The 27,490-nt window shown below is 44.2% G+C and overlaps 1 protein-coding gene across 1 annotated transcript; it reads right to left on the minus strand.

Annotated features, from left to right (window-relative positions):
• Positions 1-84: 84 nt before the first annotated feature.
• MSN (moesin) lies at positions 85-25,604 on the minus strand. The gene is made up of 13 exons (XM_026848376.1): positions 25,568-25,604; positions 19,359-19,442; positions 10,536-10,631; positions 9,729-10,003; positions 9,173-9,256; positions 8,678-8,824; positions 8,123-8,219; positions 6,991-7,154; positions 6,398-6,528; positions 5,570-5,730; positions 4,965-5,057; positions 4,310-4,543; positions 85-3,309 (listed from the first exon to the last, which is right to left on the minus strand). Exons 1-13 carry the CDS (start codon positions 25,571-25,573, stop codon positions 3,145-3,147), a joined length of 1,737 nt encoding a protein of 578 aa, XP_026704177.1. The 5' UTR covers positions 25,574-25,604; the 3' UTR covers positions 85-3,144.
• Positions 25,605-27,490: the final 1,886 nt, after the last annotated feature.

Below are 27,490 nucleotides of genomic sequence, written 5' to 3' on the forward strand. Positions count from 1 at the left end.
GGAGCCCCACGGCAGACCTGTTTAGCTTGGAGACACAGCACTAGACTCAAAGCAACCTTAAGTAACCAGCCAGACACCATCTGCTGAATTTCTCTGAACTTTATTGGCACTTTAGGAAGAACAGGGTATGGATTTTAACAACTCCTCGAAACAGGGGGAAAAAAAAAAAAAGCCTGAATATCAAGGTTCTCTCTGCAGATAAGTACATGGACCCATGAATTATTCCACAACTTTAATGAACTGATGTTTTATTATAATCCAGTAAAAAGACTGGTCAAAAACTTCCAACATAATTTACAGCAACAAATAAAACAAGAAAAAATAAGCCAGGCAAACATTTGATAAAGTACTTCCCCAACCCCCAAGAGGAGTAGTTATCCAATTAAACTGGAACATGAGAGGAAGAACAACTCACTGTATTCTAACAAATAAAAAAATGTGTCTACAAATCTCATTGTAATACTGAAAGCTTCTTAACATTAGTTTTCTTGCAAAATATCATTTCTTTACAATACAGTATACATTTCCAAGGGAAGGAGGACAATAAAAACATCCTCTATCCCATGACTAATATTTTCTAATTGTGCATAGCTAGAAGTACTGAAATCAAATATCATTAGATACCACTTGAATATAATACTGGTTAAGAAGGCAGCAGGGCTGAAACAACTACAAAGAGTTAGGTGGACTCACTGGCACAAGCCGTTCTATTCCTATACTGGACCATCTGGAATTAGAACGGTTAGAAAAACCCAATAAACAGAAGTCATGCCAGAATCATAATACATGAGCTCAGCAGTGTTGTGTGACCCATCAAAGCATAAAAGGTTTACTGGTTTATTATTTGAACACATATTCCAGGCACCATACATCAGCTTGTTAGGAAATTGTTAAAATGTAATAAAGGCTTTTCTCCCCCCAAATGCATCACTAGTTGCCACAGACAGAGCAGAAGTGCTGAGAACCAGCTTTAAAGCACCAAAACAGAAGTGCAAAGGTTGTCTGTTCCCTCAGTAACGAGACTCACATAGAGCCAGTGCCAATAACCCTCCCATATAGAAATACGCCAATCAGTTCTGACAAATTTAACTGCAATCTTTCATTTGTGACTTTCAAAGTACCGAGGCATGTGTTTTTGGCCAACCAAAAGCTTTCCATGCCGTGCATCCCCCAAAAGCATGCTGTATCCAGGGGAGAGAGAGGGACTCCCATGTGATCCACCTGAATGTTTAGAAGCAGCATGCTGAGCTCATGCTCCTAACGGAGGTTGGTCAGTTGGTATTTGTGTGGATCTCCACACAGACTTCTATTGCTTCCAAAAAATATATAATACAGCACTGGTAAGGTTGTTTCTAGCAACCCAAGGAATTATTGGGGAAATACTGCAGTTTATTAACACTATCATGAACAATTCTTTTTGGCACAGTCCCTCTTTACCTTTCCCGTAGAGCGGGGAGCTGAAAATGCTCTAGCATTCAGATGCTTTCCTTCTATCACCACTAGCAGTGATATCATACAATGGGGGAATCCACAAAGCTGAGAAAGTCACAAGACTTAGCATCATGCTAGGCAAGAAAATAAATCCCAGGCTAGCCTGATGCCTTCCTACATGGACAGGCCAATCCAAGGAGGGCAAAGCAAAGGAGGACTCCATTGCAGATGGAATCCATTTTTAAGAGGCCTCTTCTGAACATTAACATGTCCTTCTACAAAGGATCAAGGCAAAATCCAAGTCAACCCTGAGCACACACAGCTGATTCCTCCCCAGAAATGGCAGGAAGGATTCTGGGCAGCCACAGCATGGAAGACAGGAGGTGATGGGTATTACAACAGTTGGTACAACAGCTCTCGGGACCAGCCTCACAACCACTTGTGTCCCACTGCTGAGACAGAGCCTTCTGTTCTCAAAGCCACAGAGGGGCAAAGCATCCTTCTGGGGAAGGAAAAGCACTTCAGCCAGGGATCTGGCAGAACATCAGTGAGGATTAAGGCAGCAATTGGACAAATATCTCAGGATCCTCTCCCCTTAAATACTGCTTGAAGCCAGGAAGACAGATGCAGTCTTGTACATGTCCCAGATACAAGAATAGTTTTTGGTCCCCAGCTGCTGATCACTTTTTATGATTGCATCTAGTTTAAACTATAGACATCTGAGTTACAGTAGATCTATACAGTCATAAGGCACCAATGACTATGTGCTAAAAAGGCCTATTATGGAAAAAAAACTGAAATCCTATTCACATGACTGGAAATGTATTAGTTCAGCAAGGGAATACACAGCTACAAGAATTTTTAGTCTTTTACATTTCTACTCACCCCTTTAGGTCTCCATTGGCAAACCCCAAAAGGCAAGCAGCATTCTTTAGCTATCTCTGCCTCACTGGTTACCACTCAAGTCAAACAAATGACAGTGAACAAAGCCATTTACCAGAGACAACACTTCTGGAAAGCAGGGAAGTCAAGGCTCCAAACTACACTGCATCAGTGAACATATTTCAAAGGCCTCCTCATGGTTAAGAAATTAAAAAGTTCCATCATTAAACAACAAAAGGTAACACCAGCAGGAACGCCACAGAATCTGTTTGGTCTGTTTATGTTTGAAGGACAAAAGCTTTGGTCTTTTAGGAAGTCCACATTCTACTTCCAACACTTCTTCCTAAGCTCCAGCCTCCCCTTCTCAACTACATGGTTCAGACCCTGTATTTAAGTCAGAAATTCAGACCCTGGCTACTAAGCTTAATACTGAAGCTTGCACAAGTTAGTAGGAAGGCACAGTGTCAAACTGTTAGCGCTTTACTGTACGTAATTCAGTAAAAGTATCTGCTGGCCTCCCCACCCAACAGGGGAGGACAGCAACACAGCCACGTCAGTAAGCAACACAAAACTAAATGCAGTGAGACTTTACCCAAAGCCAAACAATCTCAGATTTGCCCCAGTAAATGTTTGTTTTCCCAAGCCACCCCAGGAAGATGACTGCTATTCCTTCTTCTGTCGCTTAACTCCAGCATTTGCCCAAAACTTGATAAATAAGACCATGGTCACTCTTCTGTAGTGGTTCCAGCGTAGCACGATTATGAGTGAATGATGGGAGAGGATGGGAAAGAGGGGAGAAGAGAGTGCAGGGCAGCAGGTGCAAGGGAGAGTTTACATGGACTCAAACTCATCAATTCGCTGCTTGGTGTTGCCCTGCCGAATCTGACGGAGGGTCTTGTACTTGTCTCGGCCTAGACGCATGTTCTCAGCGTGGATCATATCATTGGTCGTCTTCTTGGTTTCATCCCGAGCATTTGCCAACTCTGAGGAAAGAGCCTTTGGAGAAGGGGAAACAGACAGCAGTGGGTTAGCACATGCCAGACTCCAAGCTGGACAAGAAGGTTCCTTGCTGATCCTCCCAAAGATTCAGTATCACGGAGACAGGAAACAGATAAGCCCAAATGTTAACAGTTCTGGGCAACCTGCTCTAGCTGACCCTACTTGAGCAAGGAAGTGGGACTAGATGATCTTAAGAGGTCCCCTCCAACCTAAACAATTCTGTGATTCTGTAGAAGTTGTTAATATTTTCCCCTAACATTTGAAGGTAGAAAACATCAGGCAGTCTGTCACCCTATTTATCTTTGTCTAGCACAGTAAGAGAAACCAACTCCACTGTACTTATGAAGAGTCAAGTGGAGAGATCCCTAAAGACAACAGGAGCATCTTGCAGAATTTGAGCAATTACTACCTTTTACCAAAAAAGAAGCTTGCTGCAGAAGATAAAAGTGCACCTCTGTCACTCTGCTGTGCACAACCACCGCAGCACAATGCGAGTCAGTCAGCTAGCAGGCAGCGTAACAAAATGCTTAAAAAGAATCAACACCAGGACACTGTCGTTCCTTGTAAGGTGGTGGTGCAGCACTGCTCCCTCCACACTGAGCCCTGGTGTGTTGCTCTCGGGGTTTTGCAACACAACGCAGTCAGACAAGACAGTTACCAACAGCTGCTCAACAGGAGCTGGACCAAGCTCTCCGATTCACCGCAGCCAGGGCTACAGACAGCTGTCAGATGGCCGGCCAGACTCACAAAAGCACACTGTGTCTGACAGATGCTGTTTTTTGGCACTGCTTGAAAATACTTCGCTACTTCCAGCAAAATGGAAGTGCCAGGAGACAAGATCTGCCCCTCTGCTCAGTAGTTAAACAGCTACCTGGCAAGATCATGATTCCCCCTTCTTCCCCACCACCCTTTTCTTTTAAATATCAGTAATACCTCCCAGCTGCAATGAATGGTGAGAAGAACAGAAGCAGCACCCTCTCTGCTGCCAAGCTCTTACCTTCAAGTGTTTCTGGACCCGTTCATTCTTCTCTGCCTCAGTGGTGCGCTGCTCCTCACTGCGGTCCTTGATGGTGGCCTCTGATCGTAGCTCAGCACTGGCTTCTGCTGCATTCTCATCCTGCTCGTCATCGTGCTCATTCTCAGAGTGCATGGGCTCAGTGACGTGAGGGGTGCTCATGGCTGTCTTCAGCTCCTCTTTTGTCTTTTCTAGGTCCTCCTGCACCATCTGTGCCTGCAATAGGGCATGCCACAGTAAGTCAGTGTAAACTTGAGTGTGAGAGACTTCTGGCAGAAGCACTGCTCAATGCTTATTACAGGAAACCTTGCACCTCTTACACGTTGAAGTGGTACATTCCAAAGCTACTCTGCCGCAATCATTTGCAAAACTTTCTGCTGGATAACGCTTCAGAGATTTGAAGAATGATTGTAATTCATGGAAAATGGGCTATAGGCCTAGTAAGTCAAAAATATTTCTACATGGAGTTAGAATACGGCACTCATTCCAGCAAGAAAACTAAGCTGAGTATTTAGAACAGCCTCAAGCTCGCAGACACTCAGTCTAGTGAGTTACCTAGTGCAGTAGTTTAGATCACCACACAGAATGAAGAACAACTTCACAGAATGTATCGCTGTTTGCTCAGATTCTGCTTTACCTTCTGTTGCCACTCCTGGGCCTCACTCTCTTTCTTCTGCCTGGCCAGCTCCAGCTGCGTGATCCTAGCTGTGAGTTCTGCCATCTCAACAGCCTACAAAAGAAAGGCTTTTAGTGGGGACAAAACCAAGTACTTGCTAAATGAAGCATTTAGTCCAAGTCCTGAACAAACATGGTATCTCTAACATCCTTCCGGTAGAGAGAAAGCTTTCCTGTAAACTTCGGTCCCACTGATATCTCCATGATGCAAGGGAAAAGGAAGCCAAAAGAGTTTGGGGCTTTGTGTGGTGTTGTGTTGGTTTTGGGTTGGGTTTTATTTTCCCCTCTTCTCCCAACAAAGCTACAGAACTCAATTCTTGAATCCAAACCAGGGAAAGCAATTAGTAAGCTCTACACTCTGTTCTCAGTATCACATACCCCAAAAAAAGGCAAAAAGCACAACAATCCAGATCTACTGTACAAATGCACTTGTATTTAGGTATAAGAGGCTAAAAATTAAAGAACCAAACTATACTTCCTCACTATATTCATAGCCTGGTTTGCTTCAAGAGCTTAGATACCTACCCTGTCACTATTTTCCTACCTAATTTTCAGCCACCCACTTACCAGTTGTTCCTGGGTCTTCTGTTGATCATGGGATGCTTTCAATAGGGCCTCCTTTGCCTCTTCTGCTTCTCTACGTTCTTTAGCCAGTTTCTCTGCTTCCTCCTGAGCTCGTTTTCTCTCCTGTTCCAGCTCCATAGCTCTGCGGGTCTGTTCTTCCAGTTCTGAAAGAATAGGGGAGTGCATTTGAAGAGAGATCAAGTAAAGAATGGCAGTAGAGGAGGAAGGTGCCCTTACACCTCTATCTGGATGAGGGTTTTCCTTCAGAGGGACAAGTAAAGGAGAAATGCAAGCCACTGTCCCCTTTCCTCTTTCACATTGTAACTGGAGCTGGAAGATGAAGAGCCAGGCCTGTTTCAAGACAACAGACTACTTGCCTAATTGATTTGTGGGAAGCACCTATCCCAAAGTGACATTGTTAAAGGCAGAGGCACCCTTACAGCATTTTGCTTGGGCACCAGCACACCGTAAGACTGGCCAAGCAATGAGTAATCACACCAGAGTACGGGCTATGTGACCCCTGCTACACTTCGACCCTTCCTCTACAGATGTGCTGGGATAAAGCTTCCAGCCAGCACACGAGCAACTGCAAGGTTCTCCTGCTGCAGACAGGCATCTTGGCTGCCACCCATCTCTTTATGTGAGTCCCATAGGCAGCTGCTGACATAGGGGGCTCAACATCCAGCTTCAGAAAGCTAAACCAGGGCCATAGTGCCAGTTAGCACAGAATACTGGAGAGCCAAACGGCTCAGAGGTGCTCACAGCTTTACTGCTTGAGCCCTTCTCACTCAGACTAAGCATTTAAGGAAATACTGGTACACTTCATGTTACCTTGCTGCGCTTTCTTGGTTTGCTCCTCAATTTGCTTGAGTCTCTCCATTAGCTCCTCCTTTTCACGTTCAATCTTCTCCTTCTCCTTTTCTGCCAACTCCCTCTTCTTCTTCTCATTCTCCAGCAGGGCCCTGATGAGGGGGAAGTCATAATGTAATTTCAAATTAACAACTACTCTGATTGGAATGTTTCCTGGTGAAGCCATGAGCACACAAGAGATGTGCACTACAGGACTCAGCTGATGAGTTTTAATCCAGACATGCCCCTTTTTAGAAGTGCAGAAAAAAAAAGCTCTGCTGGCATTCATCTCAATGGTAAGTTCATAACAGGAACATTTAAGGGAAAGCTCCTTGTATCAAGATCCATACTAGTCCCATCAAAGAGACAGACAAATTTTTAACTCTTAAGAAAGTGATGGCAGGTCACATTTGTGATGAGTACCATTTCCATCATCCTATTAGAACTACTGAAGCAGAAAGCAATCTGCTGTGTTTTTTGCTCAAGCAGGTTACAATGCTGCCAGCAATTTATCCAGCACCTGAGGCTACTGCACAGTGACTGACAAAGTCCAGGTTCCTCAGAACCCTACCAACCTCTCCATCTGTTTCTGATGCTTCTCTTCCCGAGCCTGTGCTTTCATCTGCTGCACCTCAATGGTGTCTGGCTTACGTCTGCGCATGTAGAGCTCATGGTTCCCCATGCAAAGTGCCAAGATCCGTTTGTTAATCCGTAACCGAGGGGCATAGAATACAAAGTCCTTGGGACAAGAAGAAGGCAGCATTAGACTTGTTCTTTCAGCATAAGCAGCCCCCTCCGTATGCAACACACTCAAGATCCCAAACTTTCTAGAACTGTTAGCTAGCTTTTCTTATCGGTGTCTAATCATCGGTGGTGGTAGTCAGACACCTGCCTTTGAGGAATGAACTTCAACCTGACAAATAAGCACAGGGCAGAAGTGCCCCGACTTGTTGTTACAGCAAGCTGGGTTTCACTGCAGAGCATCCCAAGCACAGGGTGCACAGCCACTGCGCTTTGCTGTTTCATCAGGAACACTACCAGGGGCTGGTTCACTAGGCACACTGAGACCGTGACTTCCCCCCTCTGTCTTCCCACTCAGTTATTTAATGCAATAGTCTGGCCAGCCACAGCAAGTGTCACATTTTGTCATATGCCAGGAAGGGTGATAAACATTATCGTCCAATGGGTAAATAACTTTGTTCTGTTAAAAAGGAGCAACAGCAGTGAAATGCTTCCAAAGAAGCAACACAACAGGAATGACATGATGAACAGAAGGTGTCAGCTGACGCAGAAAGTTAATAAGCCTTACAAGATGAAATCGATTATATTAATTATAAATTTGCAAAAAGAAAAGCCTCCCAGCATGCCCTACAAAATGACCTGAAGCTTCAGCTTCAAGTAAGGTGAAAAATTGCAAAAGACCATGCCAAACGCCACTAAGGCCAACAGGCTGCAAAGGCAGCATTCAGTTAAGACAGGTGCCTCAGATCCCTAACTCTATTATCAGAGAATCTGAACAGCCTCAGGAGAATCAGAAACCCTAAGCAAAGAGCTTCTCTGCCACTGCCTTTGAACAGCTTAAGGCTATACTGAACAAATTTCTACTGCTTAAGTCAGCATTGACATTATTGATGAAAAGACTGTGTGCAATTAAAAAAAAAAAAATTGAGCTAATTCAAAAGCATAAATTTGAATATTGCTTCTTACCGGTGCTTTCTTGTCAATAGGCTTGATAACAAATTTCTTGTCATTGAATGAGATATTTCTGATCTCACTCCAAGGGAATCCAATTTTCGGTGTTAACCTGCAGAAATGGAAAGCAAAAGGAAATAAAAGCCTCAAGTCATTTCAAATTCTTGACTAACAATATAAAGCTGGAAATTCTACCAAATCTGCCCTCACATTTCAGTACTCTTACAGTGACTGGCACCAGCAAGCAAAATTAGTCATGCAATGAACTACAAACATAAGAAGCAGTTTTTCAATACCGCTTTTTTTAAAATGGAAAACAGGAATGTATCTGTGGCAGGAAGACTAGGGATACAGTAAAAGTAACTTGATAAGATTTGCCAATTTCTTGTGTTGTTGGGTCCAAAGCAGTACATTTTATGGATCATTCTGGTAGTGTCAAAGACACAGCCAAGAATGATATAGACACTGTAGCATTTAGTTTTAAAAGTTGAACTCCAGAAAAGATTAATTTTGAATGCTTTCATACTGGAAAGAAGCTGAAGGTAATGATGAGGAGAGGGCGTTTATTACCTGTCATTCTGCTCATAAATATTGAGTCCAAGAGCATCTACCCCCAGCCAGAGTTCAGAGCCCTTCTTGTTCTTAATGCTGAAGTAGTTCACACCATACATTTCCAGATCTTGTGCAATTTTCAGGTACTCCAAGACAGCATCTTCTCTGCAGAATGCAAAAAGAAAGCAGATATTCCTTTCTGAGTATATAAGCCATTAGAGCAAGAAAGTGCTCTCTTCGTACATGGGCAAAGGAGCAACAAACTGGCAAAGATTCCAAGTATCACCCTACTAGACAACAACAAACTCTGCAAACTCAGTTTTGTTTTACTAAGAACAGGCAGCTGATGGGGACTAGCAAGGACAGAGGCACATGAGCCTAGTTAGTCTGAGCAGAATAACCTGAAAAATGCCAACTTGCTCTGAAGCAAGCTACAGAATTCTGTATGCACTTGTACATTACAAACTAGCATATATCACACAAAATACAGCAGTTTCACACTGCATCAGTTACCTAATCATTCCTCGATGTTCCTCATGCCACACCTGGATCCTCTCCTCCCACTGGTCCTTGTTAAGCTTGTGCTGCTCCAGAACTCTGGAAATAGAACATGGGATGTTTGAGACCAGTCACTGCATTTATGCACACACAGTCATGTAACTCTTGAATAACGCTTCATTAAATACTCCACTGGCATCACAGTTCCCCCAAAAAAATATTCTAGGAAAATACAGTTTTATTATAAGGCTAACTACAGACACACTGGTCAGCGTTCAGGCTTCAGACAAATAACAAGTTGATTTCAGTTGTGCTGCTTGTACCGTTACTTTTTGTTCAAAGCTTCTCTCACTAATTCTGATCAGAGTTTCTTCAGTAGCAATAGGATGTTTAAAATCAAAGCTCTTAATTAAATGAATACTAACCCAAATCCTCGGAGAGGCTCCAGGCTATATTTTATTCTGAACGTTCCAATCAAGACAGACACACACACACACACATCCCCCACCCCTCAAAAAAAACCCAAACCCTTTGAGGCAAAGAAGGTCTAAGACTAGCCAGGTTCATTCACCTCTGTGGAAGCAGTTTGTCACTAGCGAGGTAGCCAGACTTGTGGACCTCTTTGTTGAAGTCTCCATATTTTGACTGAACAGCATAAGAAGCCAGAAGGACAGCTGTTTCTGGAGGGCAATAAATGTCATCATTCAGAATTGCCTCCTTCACTTGGAGGAAGAAGAGGCGCTGTGTGATATCCTGGATCAGCTCTTCAGCCACATCCTCTGGGTAGAATTTGGCACGGAATTTGAAAAGCAGGGGGCTTTCCTTGCGTACATCCTGTGCAGTTACCTGGAACAGAGGCATCAGATCTCAAAGCCTACTGACCAAGTGAAGGGGAACAGGTTTATGAACAGGAAGATGAGCACACATTAAGAAAAAAAAAAAAAAAATCTCCTTTCCAACACAGAAAAGAGCGTTCAGAAAAGCAAGGATTTTCAATTCCTTACTGCTAAATACCTCATCACCTCTCCCCACAGGATGTAAGACAAGCCACTAGCTACAATCAGTGGCAGGTAAGTTACTTTCCAGGTTTCTCTCCAACTGAGATGCTCACATGAGCACCACACTAGTGTGTTACTGGGAGGGGTAACAAACACACACTACTAGATGCAGGAGGCCCAGGTCAGACACCAGGACTCCTTGTACCTTGGGAAGGGTATGTGTGGACTGAAGGAAGGCAACACCAACTTGCTAATCTTGTGGTACTTCAGGTGTGTGGAGAGGCAAGGACAGATCCCCAACAGAAATACAGGGACTGAATTTGCCCCTACCCTCCAAGAGAAGGGAACCCAGGACAAGTGAAAGCTTGGAGCAAACATACCTTTTTGTTCAATTTCAGCCATGTTGAGAAGCCCTTGGTGTCTTGATACTGAAGTCCAAAAAACCAGACCTCTCTTAGACCAATTGTCTTGACAACCTGGAAAAAAGACAATTAGCAAGAGCCCCAGCCATATGGGGGGATCTCACTGGTGGTGGAGGATGCGTTAGGGGTAAGTTCAGACTAACACAAAGACAGCCAGTGCCGTAGCCTTCTGCCTCCCCTGCTACAGTGATAGGGTGTCTGAGGGGTCTTAAGTGAGAGAGGTGTTCTTCCTTCTCTCCCATCTTTAAGGCTTGTTGCTATTTATAAACAGCAGCTAGAACACTTTAGCTACTTATAAGCCAACATGTATAGACAAAATACAATGCAAGAGGTCTGAAGATGTAAGAGCTGCCAGGAATCAGTAACACAGCTCCATCCGCACCCCTCACTTAACATGCAAATGTACTTACTCCTGGGCAAGCCACAAATCACCCTGCTAGGTCGTGTCCGGTTGGGCTGTGCCATTTTAAGATCCGTATTCTACTCCATCCATAGCTGTGGACAGGCCTTTCACACATCTCTGAGTAGCAGCATTAAGAGGTACTGCAGTGGGTAAATCGATATGCTATCACTTGTGCCAGGACAAAGAGATGCTGCAGAAGTTAACTACACTGCTCTCCCATTAGTCATTTCCCCAGCACACCATGGGTGCTATGTAAATAAGAGTTAAGAAGGCTTTACAGACATACTGTAACAAGAGACAAGAGCCTCATGGAGAGGCAAAACTACTGCAGTATAATGCTACTGCCAGTAGGAAGGAGGGAAAAGTTTCTTGGTAAAGCCCATTCGCTATCATGAGGCCACAGCTTTGCGCCCTGGCAAGTCTGAGACATGTCACAGGCCACAGCAAGCCTGGAAACTGAAGTTCCCCCACATTGCTCCTGAATGCCCAGGAGCTGATCTCCTATCAGCAAACGAGGCATCTACTGTCACCTCCACTACTAGAGAAGGCAGAGGACATTTGTCTTTATGTCAGCACAGTACCGAAGGAGGACACTGCAGCTGCTTTCACACACCACCTGCCCTCAGGCTGGCTCACAGCTCCCCTCCCTCAGCAGGGATGAGCCTTGCCCTGGGAAAACCAGCTGCCTGGATCATGGAGTCTCCCCTGCCAAGTAAGCTGAGGTAATTCTGTACCACCCTGTCCCATGTTTCATGATTTCTCCCTGAATGCCTACTTCCTTTAAAATTACTTCCTTGATGAATCCTAAGGATGCACTGTTCCCTTCTGATGTGGTCCTCTAGCTTTGGCAAGATACAACACCAAGGATGCAGGTTCCCTGCAAGCACATTACTACTTAGATTCTTTAGGGCTTGGATCAGACATTTCTGGCCTTACAAAAGCAGCATTAGGGCCCTAGTTCCTTTCAGGCCCAAAAACCAAAGGGAACATTCAGCAGAGGCATACTACTAGCAACACACACGGAGGCACAACCTACACAAGGTCACATAGTCTATATACTTCATCCCACTGGAGTCCATGAAATTGTTCAGCCTTTTGCGTGAATATGAACTTGAGACTGCCTAAAGCCCCTGTAAACACAGGGGAACACAGGGCAGAAACCTCCCCTCGTGCCTGTCACGCAGTAGGATGCACACCACTAATCAGTTTGCTGCAAGCACTGAAAGCCCGTGGTATGAGCAGAGGAAGAAAGGCTGAGTCTAAGGCAAGCTCAGTTCTCGGCAGCATTAGCATCTGAATGGGATTGGAAGCTCCCCCTCTGCTGCATGTGTCCGCCTGCCTCCCTTCCATTTGTCAGCAGCTTAGGCCTGGCAATGCAACAAGCTGGACTGCCAGAAAGGAACTGAAAGGCCCCACACAAAAGGGCTTTTATTCCCCAGCAGAAGCCTGCACAGCAGTAGCAGTGACAACAGGGCTGGACAGAGGAGAGGGGAGACAGCACAGCACACATCACAGCCCCGAGCTGCTACTGAACAGGGGGGCAGAGAGTCCTCCCTCTCACCTCAGTTGTAGCAAGTTTACTTCCTTTAGCAAGGGAAAAAAGCACGAAGAAAAAACAGCTTGTAGAAAGCTGTAGAAGCTGCAAGGAGTCTGTCTGGCGGTTGGCAGCTCAGCCGTGTTTGAGGGCGTGCAGTGCTCAGAGCCCTAACTGAGAGATGTTCCAGAAAGCGAGCGGTTACTGGCAGCGGCTGAGGATGGAAGAGGGCTAGGCAGGCAGGGCAGGGCAATACAGACTAGCGTTTAACACAGACCACTACATTTCAATACCTAAAGTTTATACTCTCAGCTGGAGTGACATCTTTTCTTCATGCCAGGGAGAACATTAAGCCAGTCCCTGGGTCTTGTTTAGCCTGCAGTACAAGGCTTCGCCTACAACTGGCAGCCTCAGAATCCAGCTGTCCTGCAGTGCTGTGACCCCCCACGACAAAGCTCTTCAAGTACAGTTGCTTAAAATCCCACTTAGTAAGCACTACTGCCTCGGGGGAAAAGGTGCATTTCTGGTGACTCTCACTTCACTTTCTGCAGACAGTCCAAGCACACAGTAGCACAATTTCTACTCACGTTCAGTGAACAAACACAAGGTTTTCCAGGTAACCTTTTCTTTCACTCCTCCTCACCCCACATTTTCCAGGCCTGCATGAAAACTCCGATCCTTCCCCTCAAGCACTCACACATACCTCTCCAAACCACATTCTTGTCACCAAGAGTTGCCCCATCACAGGAGAACCATAAGCAACCTCTTAAATGTAGATTTTAGCATCAAGATGATGCTTGAAGATTGCCTTCATTCTCAGCCCAGGAAATACACCACCCCACTGGCAAACAAGCATGGATCCTGCATGAAAGCACTATCTACACATGGGCAAGACCAAAGCCTCAAAGCAGAGAAGACATTCCACTCAGACCAAAGTCCTGCAACAAAAGTCAAAGCATCTGAGGCTATACAGAAGCACAAATCTGTCTTGAATCTCACCTGCTGTCCTAGTTAAAGGTGAGTGGCCTCTCTCCCTTTCTATGACAGACACATTGAGCGCTTCTGAGAGAACTGCTATCAAACCTTAGTGCTGGAGGAGCTCTGAACTGGTGCCACACCTGCATATGCCAGAGCCAAAAATGACTTAGAACATGGTCTTCCAGGTACCCTAACTTGACACCCAAGATGGGCTCCCTCTACAGCCATAAATACTCAACAGTTCCCTTTCCATTTGGCTGATGGATATATTTCTAACTTTTCCTTCCAAAGTGCTAAAATGCCTAAGTGCTACGTGACAGATCTTTGAGTTTTCAAGCTTATTACAGTTTGCCATTGACCTTCTTAACAACAAACAGCCCATTTTTGTTTGGACTACTGCTTTTATGAAAAGCCAATAAGTTTCCACATGTTCCTGTGAAATCTGAGACACATTTCCATACCACCCAACCACAAGCCTTCATCACACAAGAGTTCTGGGGTTTGCTGGAGGAACCAGCCACTGTCCTGAGAGCCGCTGCTTTCCACCGCTGAAACTACCATAGCAAGTTTTCAGTGCAGTGCTTTCATCTACCGGATCAAGTGCTCCAGACCAGTCTCCTATGTATTTAAACAGTAGTAGGCAGGACCTTACTAAGGCTAAAGGCTTCTCTACTGTCTCCCTCCTCAAAGCTTAGTTTACAGTCTATGAGAGACCAGCCACTTTTATTCCAAGCACAGCTCAATTCAGCTGGAGTTACTCAAAAGTCAAGAGGGATTTGGGCAGCCTGTGTTGTCAGCTTTAGCAACCATAAAAGAAGAGACTCAAACTGGTACTCTACAAAAACATTAACCTTGCTGCAGTGGAAAAGCAAGCAAGGGCAAGGCATGTGAACTCAGAGTCTTAGGAGCTCTGGCTCTTAATGAAATCTGCAGGATCCTTAATAAAAAAAAAAAAAAAAAGATACCCCCACACTCCACTACATATTAGGCTCCATGCTGAACATACAATACAGCATCAGTGACTAGGTTTAGAATGAGTAGAGACATTTACAAGCTTAGCCTTGACCCCAAAAGCTCAGGAAACTGAAGAGCCTTCCTCATTCTTTTGCAATGTCCAAAAGCTGACACCAGGAGGTCTGAAGTTTACATGGTCAGCTATGGGCTCAGAAGGCACTAAGCACATCACTGAGAAACAGAACTGTCCTGAAGTTGGAGAAAAAAAGTTCATTTTAGGTTGGGGAAGGAAGTACTGACTGAACAGTTTAGTAACCACAACTCGTTAAAAAGTTCCTGACATAAGGCTATCATCAAATGGGTGGAGATTCCCCACCCATCAACTGCACCATGCACCACCAGACCTAGCCTGGCAGGGAGCTCCATCTTCTCCACCAGAGACTAGGAGGAACAAGGGGCTCTGGAGGGGAATGGAAGAACAAGGCACCAGCAGGATCCAAGGTCAGAAGTGATCAGAAACAGCATTTGAGAAGCTGCCTCATACAGCACGTGGGGGACACTGAGGAAGGGAGCATGTTTTCCTATGACAGGAGTCAGAGCAGCTGAGGATTTTGTGACTAGTTGTATGCGGGCTGCCTGAGGAGCCTGGGAGACACAGTGTCCACCACACTGTGGCACTTCTGCGAGAGCTTGCCAGCCAGCTGGGAAGCACTTAGGAGAGGTAGTTTCCTCCCTCCCTGCCTAAGGTACATCCCCTTGCATCCCCAACAGCCCAAAGTTTCACTAATTCAAGCTAGATTCAATTTACCCAAAACAAGGAAGATTGAGCAGAAAAAAGATTGGAGGCACACAACTTCAAAGCTATCCACCTCAATAAGCAGCTAACAGTTTTACCAGAGAAACTGTTAATCTTTGACATGTAGGAGATACACAAAGCAACACTTTGTTTTACACACTAGTCTCCAGTCCAATGGCACTTCAGTCTGATACAGAAGCAGATCAAAGGAGGAAGACAAGCAGCTATCACTGTTGCAGCACCTGTGCCCTGCACCCCCAGGAAAGCAGAATTTCAAGGTACCTGTGAAGTGACCAGGCCTGTGGGATAAGCAGCACCTGATAGGCACAGCCCAGCCTCAGCTGCTCTTTCAAATCCATCACTAGCAGCTGAGGAAAGGGAGCAGAGTTACTGGGTTTCCTCCTGAGTCAGAAAGCACTGGAGTTCAGCAGCTGATACTAAGAAGTACATAAGCAAAGCTGCACAAAACAGACAGTACAATCCTCCTGTCTCAGTTAATCCAGGTTTTGTCCATGCACACGAGCTTAAACTGCTTAAGCTAAAGCTGTACAACTACAAGCCATGGGATGGGGTGTTGTAAGATGATCATGATGTTACTGCACTGTCTATCAGCTCAATGCTATTTCTACAGCCAGCCTGCTATTTGGGGCACAATAATTTCCAACAAAGCAGTGAAGCAGGTATTATTCTACTCTATCCCTACAAAAATTCACTTTGGAATTTAACCAAGTAGGAAAAAGAGGGAGACAGGAACATTTATACCTCAAACCCATTCACCTATTATTACTATGGAACTTTAGACTCAACCTGTTCCTCCTCATGAAGTCACTACCCAGATACACACTTTCCAAAAGTCTTCTGAATCCTATTCAGAGTAGGTCAGAACTATGTGTGGCATAATGTGTATATTTATCTACTGATATACACAACAGGTGGAAACAAATACTGCCTAAATGTTACTGAGCAAAGCCAGTGGCATGCACCAAGGTAGCTGTGCAGCTAGAAACCTTGGTAATGCTCAGCAGCTTCCTTTTTGCTTAACTCAGAACTGACAACTCAAAGTGAAAGGGCACTCTAGGGCAAAAACATGCAGGATATCTTGAAATTTTTCCACAAAACAGTCAAAAGTCAGGTTTCACACCAGAAGGTTAATGTGCTGCAACAGCAAAAACTGTAAGTTTGCTTTGTAGGGAAACTCTCCCTTCCCTCAAAAAAGCGTCAATGAAAGCAGCTTTCTTCAGAACCAGCATCATGCAGAAAATACTAGATTAGCAGTTCCAGGAGCACAACGTAGTTTAAGGGAGCTAAAAAATGAACAGCCATAACTTTGTTCTTACGCACCCCATCATGGGACCCAAGACTACCTCAGGATAGAAACTGCGATGGAGTGAACTGATCATCAGACAGCAGCCCCTGATTGTCCCGTTAGCAGTGTCAGCGAAAACAGCTCCAGCCCATCCCTTCACAGTAACTAATCTAGACAAACAGCTCAGCCATCTGAAACATGCTGGATGTATGCTAGCTGACAACACATTGAAAGCCCCATCCCTATACTAAAGGGAGCAAGTTTGGATTTACTATCAGCTCACTAGAGGCTCTCATGTTTTGGTTTGGTATTCAGTTAGTTCTCTATGCAAAGATCAATAATCTGTTTGAGCACACCCATGTACATGAAGAACTTGCTTTCCTTTGCTTTGCTTGTCTGACCATAAAGTCTCTTTCACAATACAAGAGAGTCTCGAATTTGTCAATTAAAGAAAAAAATGGACAGTCTGTTGTGTACCTGCATTCAGGGACCAAGATGAAATGTTTCCCATTGTGGCAGGAGCTGAACAACTACCTCCTTTGCAATTAGATTCCTTAATTGTGGAGGGCAAATTATTAGATTGCAGGGCAGCAACAGAAACTAGGATTATGCTCCTTAACCGCTCACATATCAGTAGCATCCAAAACTCCTTATTCACACCAGAGGTGGAAGACTTGACATCCCCATATCTACTGCCAACTCCCTACCTTACTGCCCACAACACCCCCAAGCCCCGGCAGAGTGTCAATCTTTCTACCACCACACTAACACCACCCAGCACTTCTGTGCTAGGTCTCTGGCCTTGCAAAGCCAGCCAAAGCCTGGACATCTGCCACTAGTGAGGCTCTAGGACATTCACTGCAGAATCAGCCCTGTCTGAAATCAACATCACCACCTCCACAAGGAAATCTTGTGCACTCAGCACCAGAAAAGCTGAATTCTTATTCCAGCAAGTGTGATATATGGACAGTGTAAGACATGGTGTGCACCAGACCTTTTCAAAATAGCAAATGTTTAACATTTTAAGATGTTAACCTAAGAGCTTCAAACACTTTCTTCTCCACTGTATTTCCTCTTCTAACTCACCTACAATCCAATTTAGCTGAAGTAAACACTGTCACATTTACATTAGCAACTTAGAAACTCAGTTCTGCAACAGCATTTGTTTTCTGCCTTCGAAAAGTGTTTACTATGGAAAAAACAAAGCTTCTGTTTAGACAGGTGCTGTATGAAACACTGCAGGGAGGAGAACATGCAGCTGTTGGAGAACATGACACAAAGGACTGAAATGACATGATGAGTTCACATACTGGAAACATGATCAGATGCTTTTCAGAGACAACTTGTTGAAGTCCAAGTCTGCCACCACAACGACAGTTTGCAGCAGAAGCTGCAGATGGTCTAGAGATGACTGAAAAAAATCATGTGCAAATTCTTCGCACCTGGTGCTTTGCTTGGATAATGTCAGAAACTAGATACTGAAAAATAATCAAGAGAAGTATCCACGTGAAGTACGTTCTCTCCATGAAAACAGTTCACCTTTTGATGAACTTGGGGCATATGCTCCCAGGAGCTAACTGTGGTGGAGTTCCATGTTGCACACATTCTGGACAGAATCCAGCTCTCACTTCCATGAATCAAAAACTGTCATATCTGAGACCACACAGGGCCTACTATGTAGTAACACAGAGGCAACTGAGAACTACACTGCAACTCAGAACTTTCCTGAAAGCCTTCCTGCTTTTCCCATTATGAAAGGATGCTGTTTCAGTAAAGCTTAGGATCTCGCTTGATTCCCTCCATTTCAGGGCTGGGCTGTAAAGAGCAATATAATATCTAGTGTTGAATCATCCAGCTAAGTATGAGAGGAAGTAGTAGTTTGTGGTTAAACATCTAAAAAAAATTTTTTAATTATGTTTGCTGGCCTCAAATGAAATGGCTGAGTCAGCCCTTAAATTTCTCTCTTCATTAAGATAGGTACTATGTGGAGCTGGCCCCAGAACACTTAGCACTACTGAACCACACCCATATCTGGTCTGGCAGTTACTTCATCTTGTCATTAAGCCAGGATTCATTTTACTTTTAAACTATGAATTCACCGTTCAGATTTTCCTCCAAGTAGCAAATGATGGCCTTCAGGATTACAGCACAGAAACACCGTGGAGCCAGTCAAAGTTTCAACTGCTGCAATTGATAATGTCTGTCTTCAGCTGCTCCAACTCCAGGCTGTACATGCCTCCCTGCTTCTGCTTGGACCAAAAGTAGGAAGAAATTTGCCAAGCCAGTGAATGCAGAGGAAGGCTGAAGCACCCAGACAAAGACAGCCCAATACAGTACAGTTCATAACTTCAGGGCACAATAAGAGTACAGAATGTCACTTCACCTGCACTTGAGGGTTGCAGCAACATTTGAAACCCAGCTAAGCCTCTCCTGTTTTAGAGACCAACTACTCTTTGAAAATAATTACACAATGGTTGCATGTAAGCCAACCAAAGGTAGCTTACTAGCTCCCTCATAAGACTTTTCTCATGAATTATGACTGCAGACATCTACAACTTGGCTATCATCATTATTAGCTATAGTACCAATTCAGTTCATAAGAGGTAATAATAGCTCCTAACCCATTCTTGGAGATTAAAAAAATGCAGCAGCCTTTGAAAAGTGTAATTTCTTATGATGCTGAGATCTCCTGGAGTTATTATACATACTGCCACTTGATCTTTGAAGTCCTTTAGAAATCGTTTGCTGTTGTCTTAATAGAATCACAACATCCGTATCAACTTCAGATCTTCTGCAGGTCCATCACTTACCTGATCAAAGAGTTGCTTCCCTGTAGTGTTGGGCTGGATGGCAAACTCCAGCTCAGCATCCATGGTGGTAACACGCACACTGATCTGCGAGACAGAAAATCCATCGTTAGGACACGTGCTCTAAGTGATACCCAGTAATGAAAACCAACATCTGCCTAGATCCAGGACCAGCTCCCAGGCCTCCAGGACCTTCACTACCAGCAGTTACAAAGTCATTTGCCCTGCCAGCACAGGCTGCCAGTCCACATAGAATAGAACTTCCTTGTTTCACAGTGTAAGTTTATCCTCTTTGTTCCTACTAATATTCCCATCTATATACTGACACGCTTGAGAGCCGCTTACACTTACGAAACTGAATTTCTAGTGTAGAACATTCTGGCATCTTTCACAAAAGCAGAGATGTTCCAAGCCTCGGTACACACCACCAGACACCCGCCCCTTCCATTTGAAGGACAAACGTCAAGGAAGTCCCTGGAAGCATTAACAACTCAGCCTACTACAGAAGACTGGTCAATACTAACAACAGTGTCCCAGTCTCCATGGGTATTTGGAGAAAGTAAGGCACAATCTCTGACATGCTCCAAGACCTGTGGGTACAAAGCAGACAGGACACAAGGAGGACCTCATGTGCTAAGGCAAAAAAAGGTGCATGCTGAACTAACACAGGCACTAGTATGTACAGGTACTTCAAAAAGCAGTAGAATTACCTCTATTTGCTTGCCTACAGCTTTCCAATTCTTTCAGGGAAGTGAAAGATCTCTAAACACTGCAGAAATGGTTTAGATGCAATTTAATATTACAGTCAAGTTTTCATAACAACATTAGCTTTAGACATAAGTAGTAAGATCATGAATGGTCTTCCAGAAGAAACACTGTGTGACATACTCTTATCTTGACAGAAAAGTCTCACCGCCACATTTTCACATGTGAAATGAAAGTGGCAAGGGATTGCAGCAAGGGAGTTCACAGTTCCATCCCACAGAAGCAGGAAGACATCTGTACATCTTTCACCAATAGTTCTCATGAAGCAAGTTAAACAGCAGAGGCATTTCTCCTCAAAGATTAGTATAAAACATAACCAATTCCATTCACAACTCCTGATCATTACTGGAAAACTTCACATAGATTCTCAGAGGTAGAGAAGAATGCTCATGCCTGAACACAGACACCTTAACTTTTGACCAGGCAAGGTAAGGCTTGCAAGTACACCAAGCTGTCCGAGAATTCACTTCTATTAGCATACCTATCAACTAAAATGGGTGAAGATATTTCACAATTTATGAACACAAGCTGCAAATATTTGATATCAAACCATTTTAATGCTTTTCCATCAAAGCAGAGGTTCAAAACCTAAGTTGTACCAATGAGATATTCACAGTGCAAACCCCAGCATATAGGTCTCACATTCATAGTTCTCTATGACAACATCCATCTACCTCGCATCAGCAAACCCTCATTTATTTGCTCTTCAGTGCAATCAATCCTCTTAGCATACTCCATCAGCCTTCTGGGATGAGGGGAATTATGTTGCAAACAGTTTTAGTAAGAATAACTCAAACTCACATTTAGACTGTAAGCTAATCACATGAGACCAGAGATCAAAAAAGCCAGAGTAAGCAGAGAAATATTCAAGGAACCAACGCCGATATGATTGTAGTCAGTTCTGACCCCTGTATTTCTAACAACTATATGGACAAATTTCACATCTTGTTTATTAAGAAAGCAGTAGCAGAGTGCAACAGCTACAGCCAGGGATTTTTTTTCCCCATAAGCAAGAAGCATTCTGCTTGTTAAGTCTAAATCAAGTGCCGGAAGAGACCATTACAGCCAAATACATTTTGAAGTTTCTCAAAAAGCCCACTTGAGCCTAGGCACACCACTATTTTGTGCCTGATATCCCCTCAGGATGAACCTGAAGGTTTTCTTGTTTTAGGTTTAGCTAAAGATTTAAGTGTATTCTGTAAGAGATTAAAGGTAGGCTTAGCACAGCAAGGCTAAAGTCAAGAGGAGTTGCAGTTCTAATTGCTGCATGCTTAAGAAATGCTATTTAAACATTACATTATTGAAGCAGAGAGATCATGAACAAGCAGACCAGGAATAAGTTGGTTTCAAAACACTCTGAATCTTCTGACACAGTGAAGTCAAACTGAGGAATAAACATCCCATAGAAGGAAGTAACAAGGAAAGAGAAAATGACCTAAACTCATAAGCAATCATGCATCGTTTAAAGTTAGCAGCTTTCAAGAGAATGGAGTTGCTTTAAGTCCTCTTGTTATACCTTCAAAAAATTATTCTCCTCAGATCTTAGATGTTGACAAGTGGCTAATTTCATGGTGCTTTGGTGAACCAGGAATACAGTAGCTTGCTAGAAGGGCTGAACACTCCCCAAAACAGCTTTACTACTTATATTTGAAAGTAGTCGCTTCTGCCAGGAGGAGTGCTGGCTTGTAAGCCTGACCTGCCCAGCACGCCCACCAGCGAGAGCAAAGATGTCCATAAGCCACATCTGAGTATAAGAGGGGTTACATTAAATGAGCTGTTAAGAAACAGGTCGCTTTTTGTTTGTGTTAAGGACTTTCCTGTTCAACTAACACACAAATGTACCAGCTACCATGAAAGAAAATGTCTTTTTCCTCCAGTTTATGGATAAAACAGTAGCTACTCTTATCTGGTATCATCTGCATAGGTGATTGAACACTGAAGTATCTAAGCTGAGGAGCACCAGAAAACAGAACCAAAACATTTGTAGCAGCTCTTCACCACCTGTGCCTGACTAACTTATTATATTCAGAGCAAATCAGACCTTAAAATTTAAAATAAAGCTGCTTCAGTAAGCATCCTCATAGTTCATGCAGAATACTTACTTGTAAGACTCACATCTTTCTTAGCACAGTAAAGTAAGGTCCCAAGCTGGAACCAAAATCCCTTCACCGTCACTCAAACACTTAAACTATCTGAGCAGTTAGCATCCTTCAATGAGTACATTCCACAGGAACAGATAGACTTTTTAGCCCCCTCAGAAGCCCCCTGCACTCAAGATGAGTAGCAACCTAAGGCTTAGTAGTAGCAAAGTTCTGAATGGGGTCTGCACTTGCCTCTTCAGTCTGTGCTATTTTAGAGGACAGTGTAAGCCAAGATACCACAGGAAACAGGCTTGTGCTTTAGAGAACCACACCCCGGTAACGCTTAGCTTCCCTCATCTGAACAGAGTTTTAACACATGGGACAGAGCGCTGCTGTTAACTGTCAGCAGGCTGAGCTGGGGAAACCATGTCCTGGGCTCTACCAGGGAACATTTTAACAACTAGTTTCATAGTAATTTAATACTTGTCTGAGAAGTTAGTTTGCTGTGAAATTGAGCTTTGTTAAACCTCACTGGTGTGGAAACAACACACAAAGAACTTTTCCCATATGCTACCAAGCCAGGTTTTTTTGAGCCAGTTGTTGTGACCTGGAAAAACAAAGCAAGGCTTCTACCATTTCAGGTGGTGGGAGGCACTGCTCTCCCTGCCCAGTTAGCACATAGGAAGCCAACCATAGATCGGAGCAGATGCAGCTTCACCCAGTGTTTTATTTCATGTCAGAAGTCTGCATACTGGCACAGAAACACAAATTGTTTCTCCCAGCATGTAAAAAGGTTGACAAACCAAGCCCAAGGGAGCTCCATTCTAAAAGATAGCCGGGGGCCACCTCACAACTGGCCAGGCAGTTTCCCTGACCTTAGTGTGCTCTGCCTGCAGCTCAGACAAGCTACAAGTGATCCACCGACTGCTATAATTAATTTCTACCTGATGAGTTGCCAGGCACTGCAAGTTTACCCTCATCCTCCTCATTCAGGTGAAGTCTTACTTTTGCAAAACCACTTCATCAAGGCATTCACAGGTGAGGGCTGCCCAGCACAGCTGTTACACAAGGGTTACACAGAAGTGCTATACCAGAAGAAAGCCAGCATGATCGAGTCCCATCATAATTTAGACTCGTTTGCCTTGTCCCTTGAGAATTACCCTGCCAAAGCACTTTTACACCATTTATCTAGTTTACCATCAATGCTTATTCTAAGAAAAGCCTCAAGATTCATCAGCATTAAGCTTTTATACTTTGTACTTCTAAACCATCTAATGAGGATTTCCTAGGTTTGAGGGCTAGCATAATCATCATCATGCTTACCATTTGGGTTGCAAACAGAATAAAATGCTCCTCAATAAGATAATCAACTTGGACTACAGAGGATATACAAATCTAGCTCTGTCAGTCCAGACAGGCAAGGTGCACGCTGCTGAGATGCAAGGAATATGAGTAAATACAGTAGAAAAATACATTGTCCACAGTGATCAGATCACAAGGTCCACAGTGGCAGCACTCATCCAAGTATACTACACCCCTTTTCCAAAATTTATTGCTAGTAAACTTCTGTCTTAAACCTTCAACACTCAGGAGATGTTTTAAGAGGATTTACTGGATTCATCATCAACAGATTTACCAAACACACTATCCTAAGGCAGTAATTTATACTGAAATTCTATTTAAAGCAACTTACTGAATTTTTTTCATCATAGCATTTATAATTATAATTTTCAACTGCTGCATCCAAGTCTCTGCAACCCTCTCAACAGTGCTTAAATCTTAAACTAGCAGAAGTCTTTCCCCAGTAGGTGGCCTCTTAATAGCCGCCTTCTGTCTTTTCATCATCATTTAATATAATATTCTGCATACAAACAGCTAGCAACATCATATGAAAAGCTTCCAGAGGCCATCTTGCACATTACAAGAAAATTCAAGTATTACATTTCAACAGGCAAATTTACACTCACCAAGCTAGAAAATAAGAAAAAAAGCGCCCATATTTAACTGATTAATTTCATAACAGCTACAGGAAAGCACTAGAAACCTAGCAAGTCTTCCTCTTTTCTATTTGAGGAATGACCATTGTTCTACCAGTCTAACAGCTAAAGACTGCCACTACCAGAGAATGTCAAAGAGCTTTGGGCTGCCAAGAGCAGTGTTGTGGTAAGGGCAAGACCTCCTGCACAGACAGAGCCTCTTGCATGTTCCAGCTCCCAGAGCAGCTCCAGCCAAAGAAAGCTCCTTTTGACAGGCAAAAGCTTTCACAGGCTACAGGACACCACTACCCTCCCTCCTCCTGTGGTGTTTAGCAGGAGACAAATGTAATAGGTGCTTGGTACCACTGTCTATCTGCGACATCTTTTCAAAGATTTTAACACTGCCCATATACCTTTAAGTCTCACTTTCTGCCCCACTGAGATCCCCACCAAGTTTTAGTAGCAGCAGTGATTATCAGTTATCTTCCAGGTCTCCGAGTTAGCCCTACTAATAACCTGCTCTAACTACTTCCTAAAATGAAAATGTGTAGCTGCATGTGGCAGGACAAACAGGAAAGGCTGATACCATCACGCTGAGTAACGGATGTATTACTTGTACTAATGCCCCAGTGCATTGAGCAGTGTATGAGGTAGAAGAGACAATTCTGTTTGTTGTTGAGACAGGAACAGAGTACTAGGAAATTCATGTCAGAACAACAGGTAGAGTCAGCACAACAGAGTATCAACCTCTACAAAACCCTGACCCTGAACTAAAGCTTCTTTCCTCCCTGGATTTCCTGAATGCAAGGAAGCCGTTATACCCTGCTGGTCTGTAGGCTTCAAGCTGCACATATTCATGCTTTCCCAGACTCAAGCCATCAAGTGGACTATTTCTGGAGAAAATGGCAGAGGGAAAAGTCATACTTTATTGCTCATTTAACAGTTACAGAACAGAAGTAAACTTCAGTTAGAAGAAATTCCAGGGCATCCTTTATGTACACTATGCTATGGGGCAGCAGTTCATGATACCAGCCTAACACCACACATCACTTCCAAGACCTCTGACCAGAGCAGCACATCCAATGCAGCTAGAGTTGCATGAACTCTGAACTCAAGATCTCATAAGGCACCCTAATAATCTAAAAACCTTCCCAGTTTTGGCTTTCAGCAAGATTAGCAACAATACAGTAAGTATAACAGTAAGTATAAGAATGGTTCCCTGTCCCTTAAAATGCACAGCTGTTTTCTGGAGGACACGTGCTCCCCGGGGCCATGCTGGCCAGCCCAGGAGCCACATGCCAACCCGCAGAGCCTACCAGAGCATCACGCTTCACGCTGCCTCAGACAGTGACATCGGCAGCGTATCCCCCGCAGCACCAGCAATACTCACAGACATCTGGCTCCTTCCCGAATGCAGCACCCTGCCGAAACAGCCCTGGCTCCTGTGTCAGGGTGAAGCTCCAATTGGGTCATGTGAAAGTGCTTGCAATTTCTAAAGGGATTACACTAAAACCAAGCCCCCTTCCAGCCATCTTAAAGGGCCTTTTCATACCCCTAAGCCCATCAGGGAACAGAACAGCAGCAGCACAGCCCAGGCACCAGCCGCACTGCAGCCCCCAAGCGCCTTAACCCTCCCCATGGCTCCCTGAAGCTCCCCAGCCCTCCTCACTGCCACAGACATGACACTCCTCCTTTGGCTGCAGCTATAGCAGGGCCAGCAGGGCCAGGGAAGGCATCCCATTCCACCTGCTACCATAACTGAACAGGCACTATAATCCAGTGGAGGAGGCGGCTTGCCCACTTTTGATGGGCTCAGTACCAGTGAGCCACATGTACAACTTACAGGCTACAGAGCATGTGTTCTAACATCACCTTACGGTCACCGATAGTGTCTTGGCTTTGTTCTGGTACCTAACTACAACCTGTAGCAGGAACTCACCCTTTAAATAATCCCTAATTATTTTAGTGCAGAGCCTGAAGACGAAGATCTGATGTTAGAGAAAAATTGAGCTTCTTCACACATACATCTTTTAGTATCTTATGCTGACTAAAAATGGACACAAGCAAAGATCATTATCTGAAAATATTTCACCAGATAAGACACCCCCATGACCGCTGTAAGAGGGGGGGGGGGGGAAATTGCACTTTCCCCACCCATCCCCTGTTCTCTTTGCATATTTAACAGCACAGCATCTAAACTCATTTTGCAGTAGTTGCCAGTTGTTCAGTTGGGGCTATTCTTAATGTCACTTCCAACAAATCTAGACAGGGAGCTGACTGCACCTTTCAGCAACACACTAGTTATAAATATATCCCAACCTATTGCACCTGTTATGTATAAGACACAACACTGGACAGTCATCTATAGATTGTGGACAGACTTCTCTGTAAGCAGCCAGTGACAAAAGGAACAAGGGACTAGATAACCTGATCTCAATTAATGGGCTCAACCACAGAGTTCAGCTTGGCAGAAACATCAAGAACTATAGTCTGGAAGCACAGAAAGAAGCTCCACTTACCAGCTTCAGCAACAAATACTTCTTCTGGCCTGTTTTCTTATCCCTATCACCATCCTTCTTGCAGAAGGATGGAGAAGATCATACATCTAGTGTGCTATGAAACACACATCACCAGGGTCTAGACCAAAACCACAAGGAACTGGTAGCATCCTCCAGCTTCCACTGGAAAGTACATATTGCTGCTGACTGACCTAGAGATCATAAACATGATCCGAATCGTCAAGGAGAGACCATAGCTACTGGGTTTATGTGCAGAGCCCTGTGGTCATGTATGCAGTATATTGATTTACCTTAAGTATACCACATGCATTAATAAATTAATTTCAAAAAAAACCCAAGCCCAACAAGCTTTATTTCTTTAAAAGCAAGTGGCAGATAGGGCTGAGCAGCGCCCCATCAATAAAACCTCAGCTCAGCCTTTGGACTAAAAATGATAAAAGAGCAAATCACTTGAATTGCAGCATGATTGTCACATACCAGCCAGCTGACTCAATGGTAGACTGAGGAGGAGCTGGGAGATGGCAGGCTGGCTGACAGCACAGAAGGACAGACCGTCCTGTGGGTGCCAGTGCTCTCCGAAGCCACTGAAGGTGCTGAGCTGTGCCCACGCCGCATCACCACCTGCAGCACCACCCCAGCGCTCTCAGCCCTGCTCACCCTGGGAAGCTGTCAGGCTACATCTAACTACATTTGTGCTCACGGGGTCTTAATTCTCTCCCTATGAAGAAGCACAGCAGCAAGCCAGCTCAGAGTCCGACGCAGCTGCAGAGCCGCACCTTTAACGCGGCCACACT

Source organism: Athene cunicularia (assembly GCF_003259725.1).
Source record: "Athene cunicularia isolate RWA chromosome 4 unlocalized genomic scaffold, athCun1 chr4_part3, whole genome shotgun sequence".
Taxonomy (NCBI): domain Eukaryota; kingdom Metazoa; phylum Chordata; class Aves; order Strigiformes; family Strigidae; genus Athene; species Athene cunicularia.

Bases quoted from the DNA above. Each gene is read 5' to 3' on its own strand.
- MSN (XM_026848376.1), bottom strand. The intron at 10,004-10,535 runs GTATGTTTGCTC...CCTCTGTTCCAG, and splicing joins GGCTGAAATTGAACAAAAAG to GTAACTGCACAGGATGTACG. The intron at 3,310-4,309 runs GTAAGAGCTTGG...CCTTCTCCAAAG, and splicing joins GGGTCCAGAAACACTTGAAG to GCTCTTTCCTCAGAGTTGGC.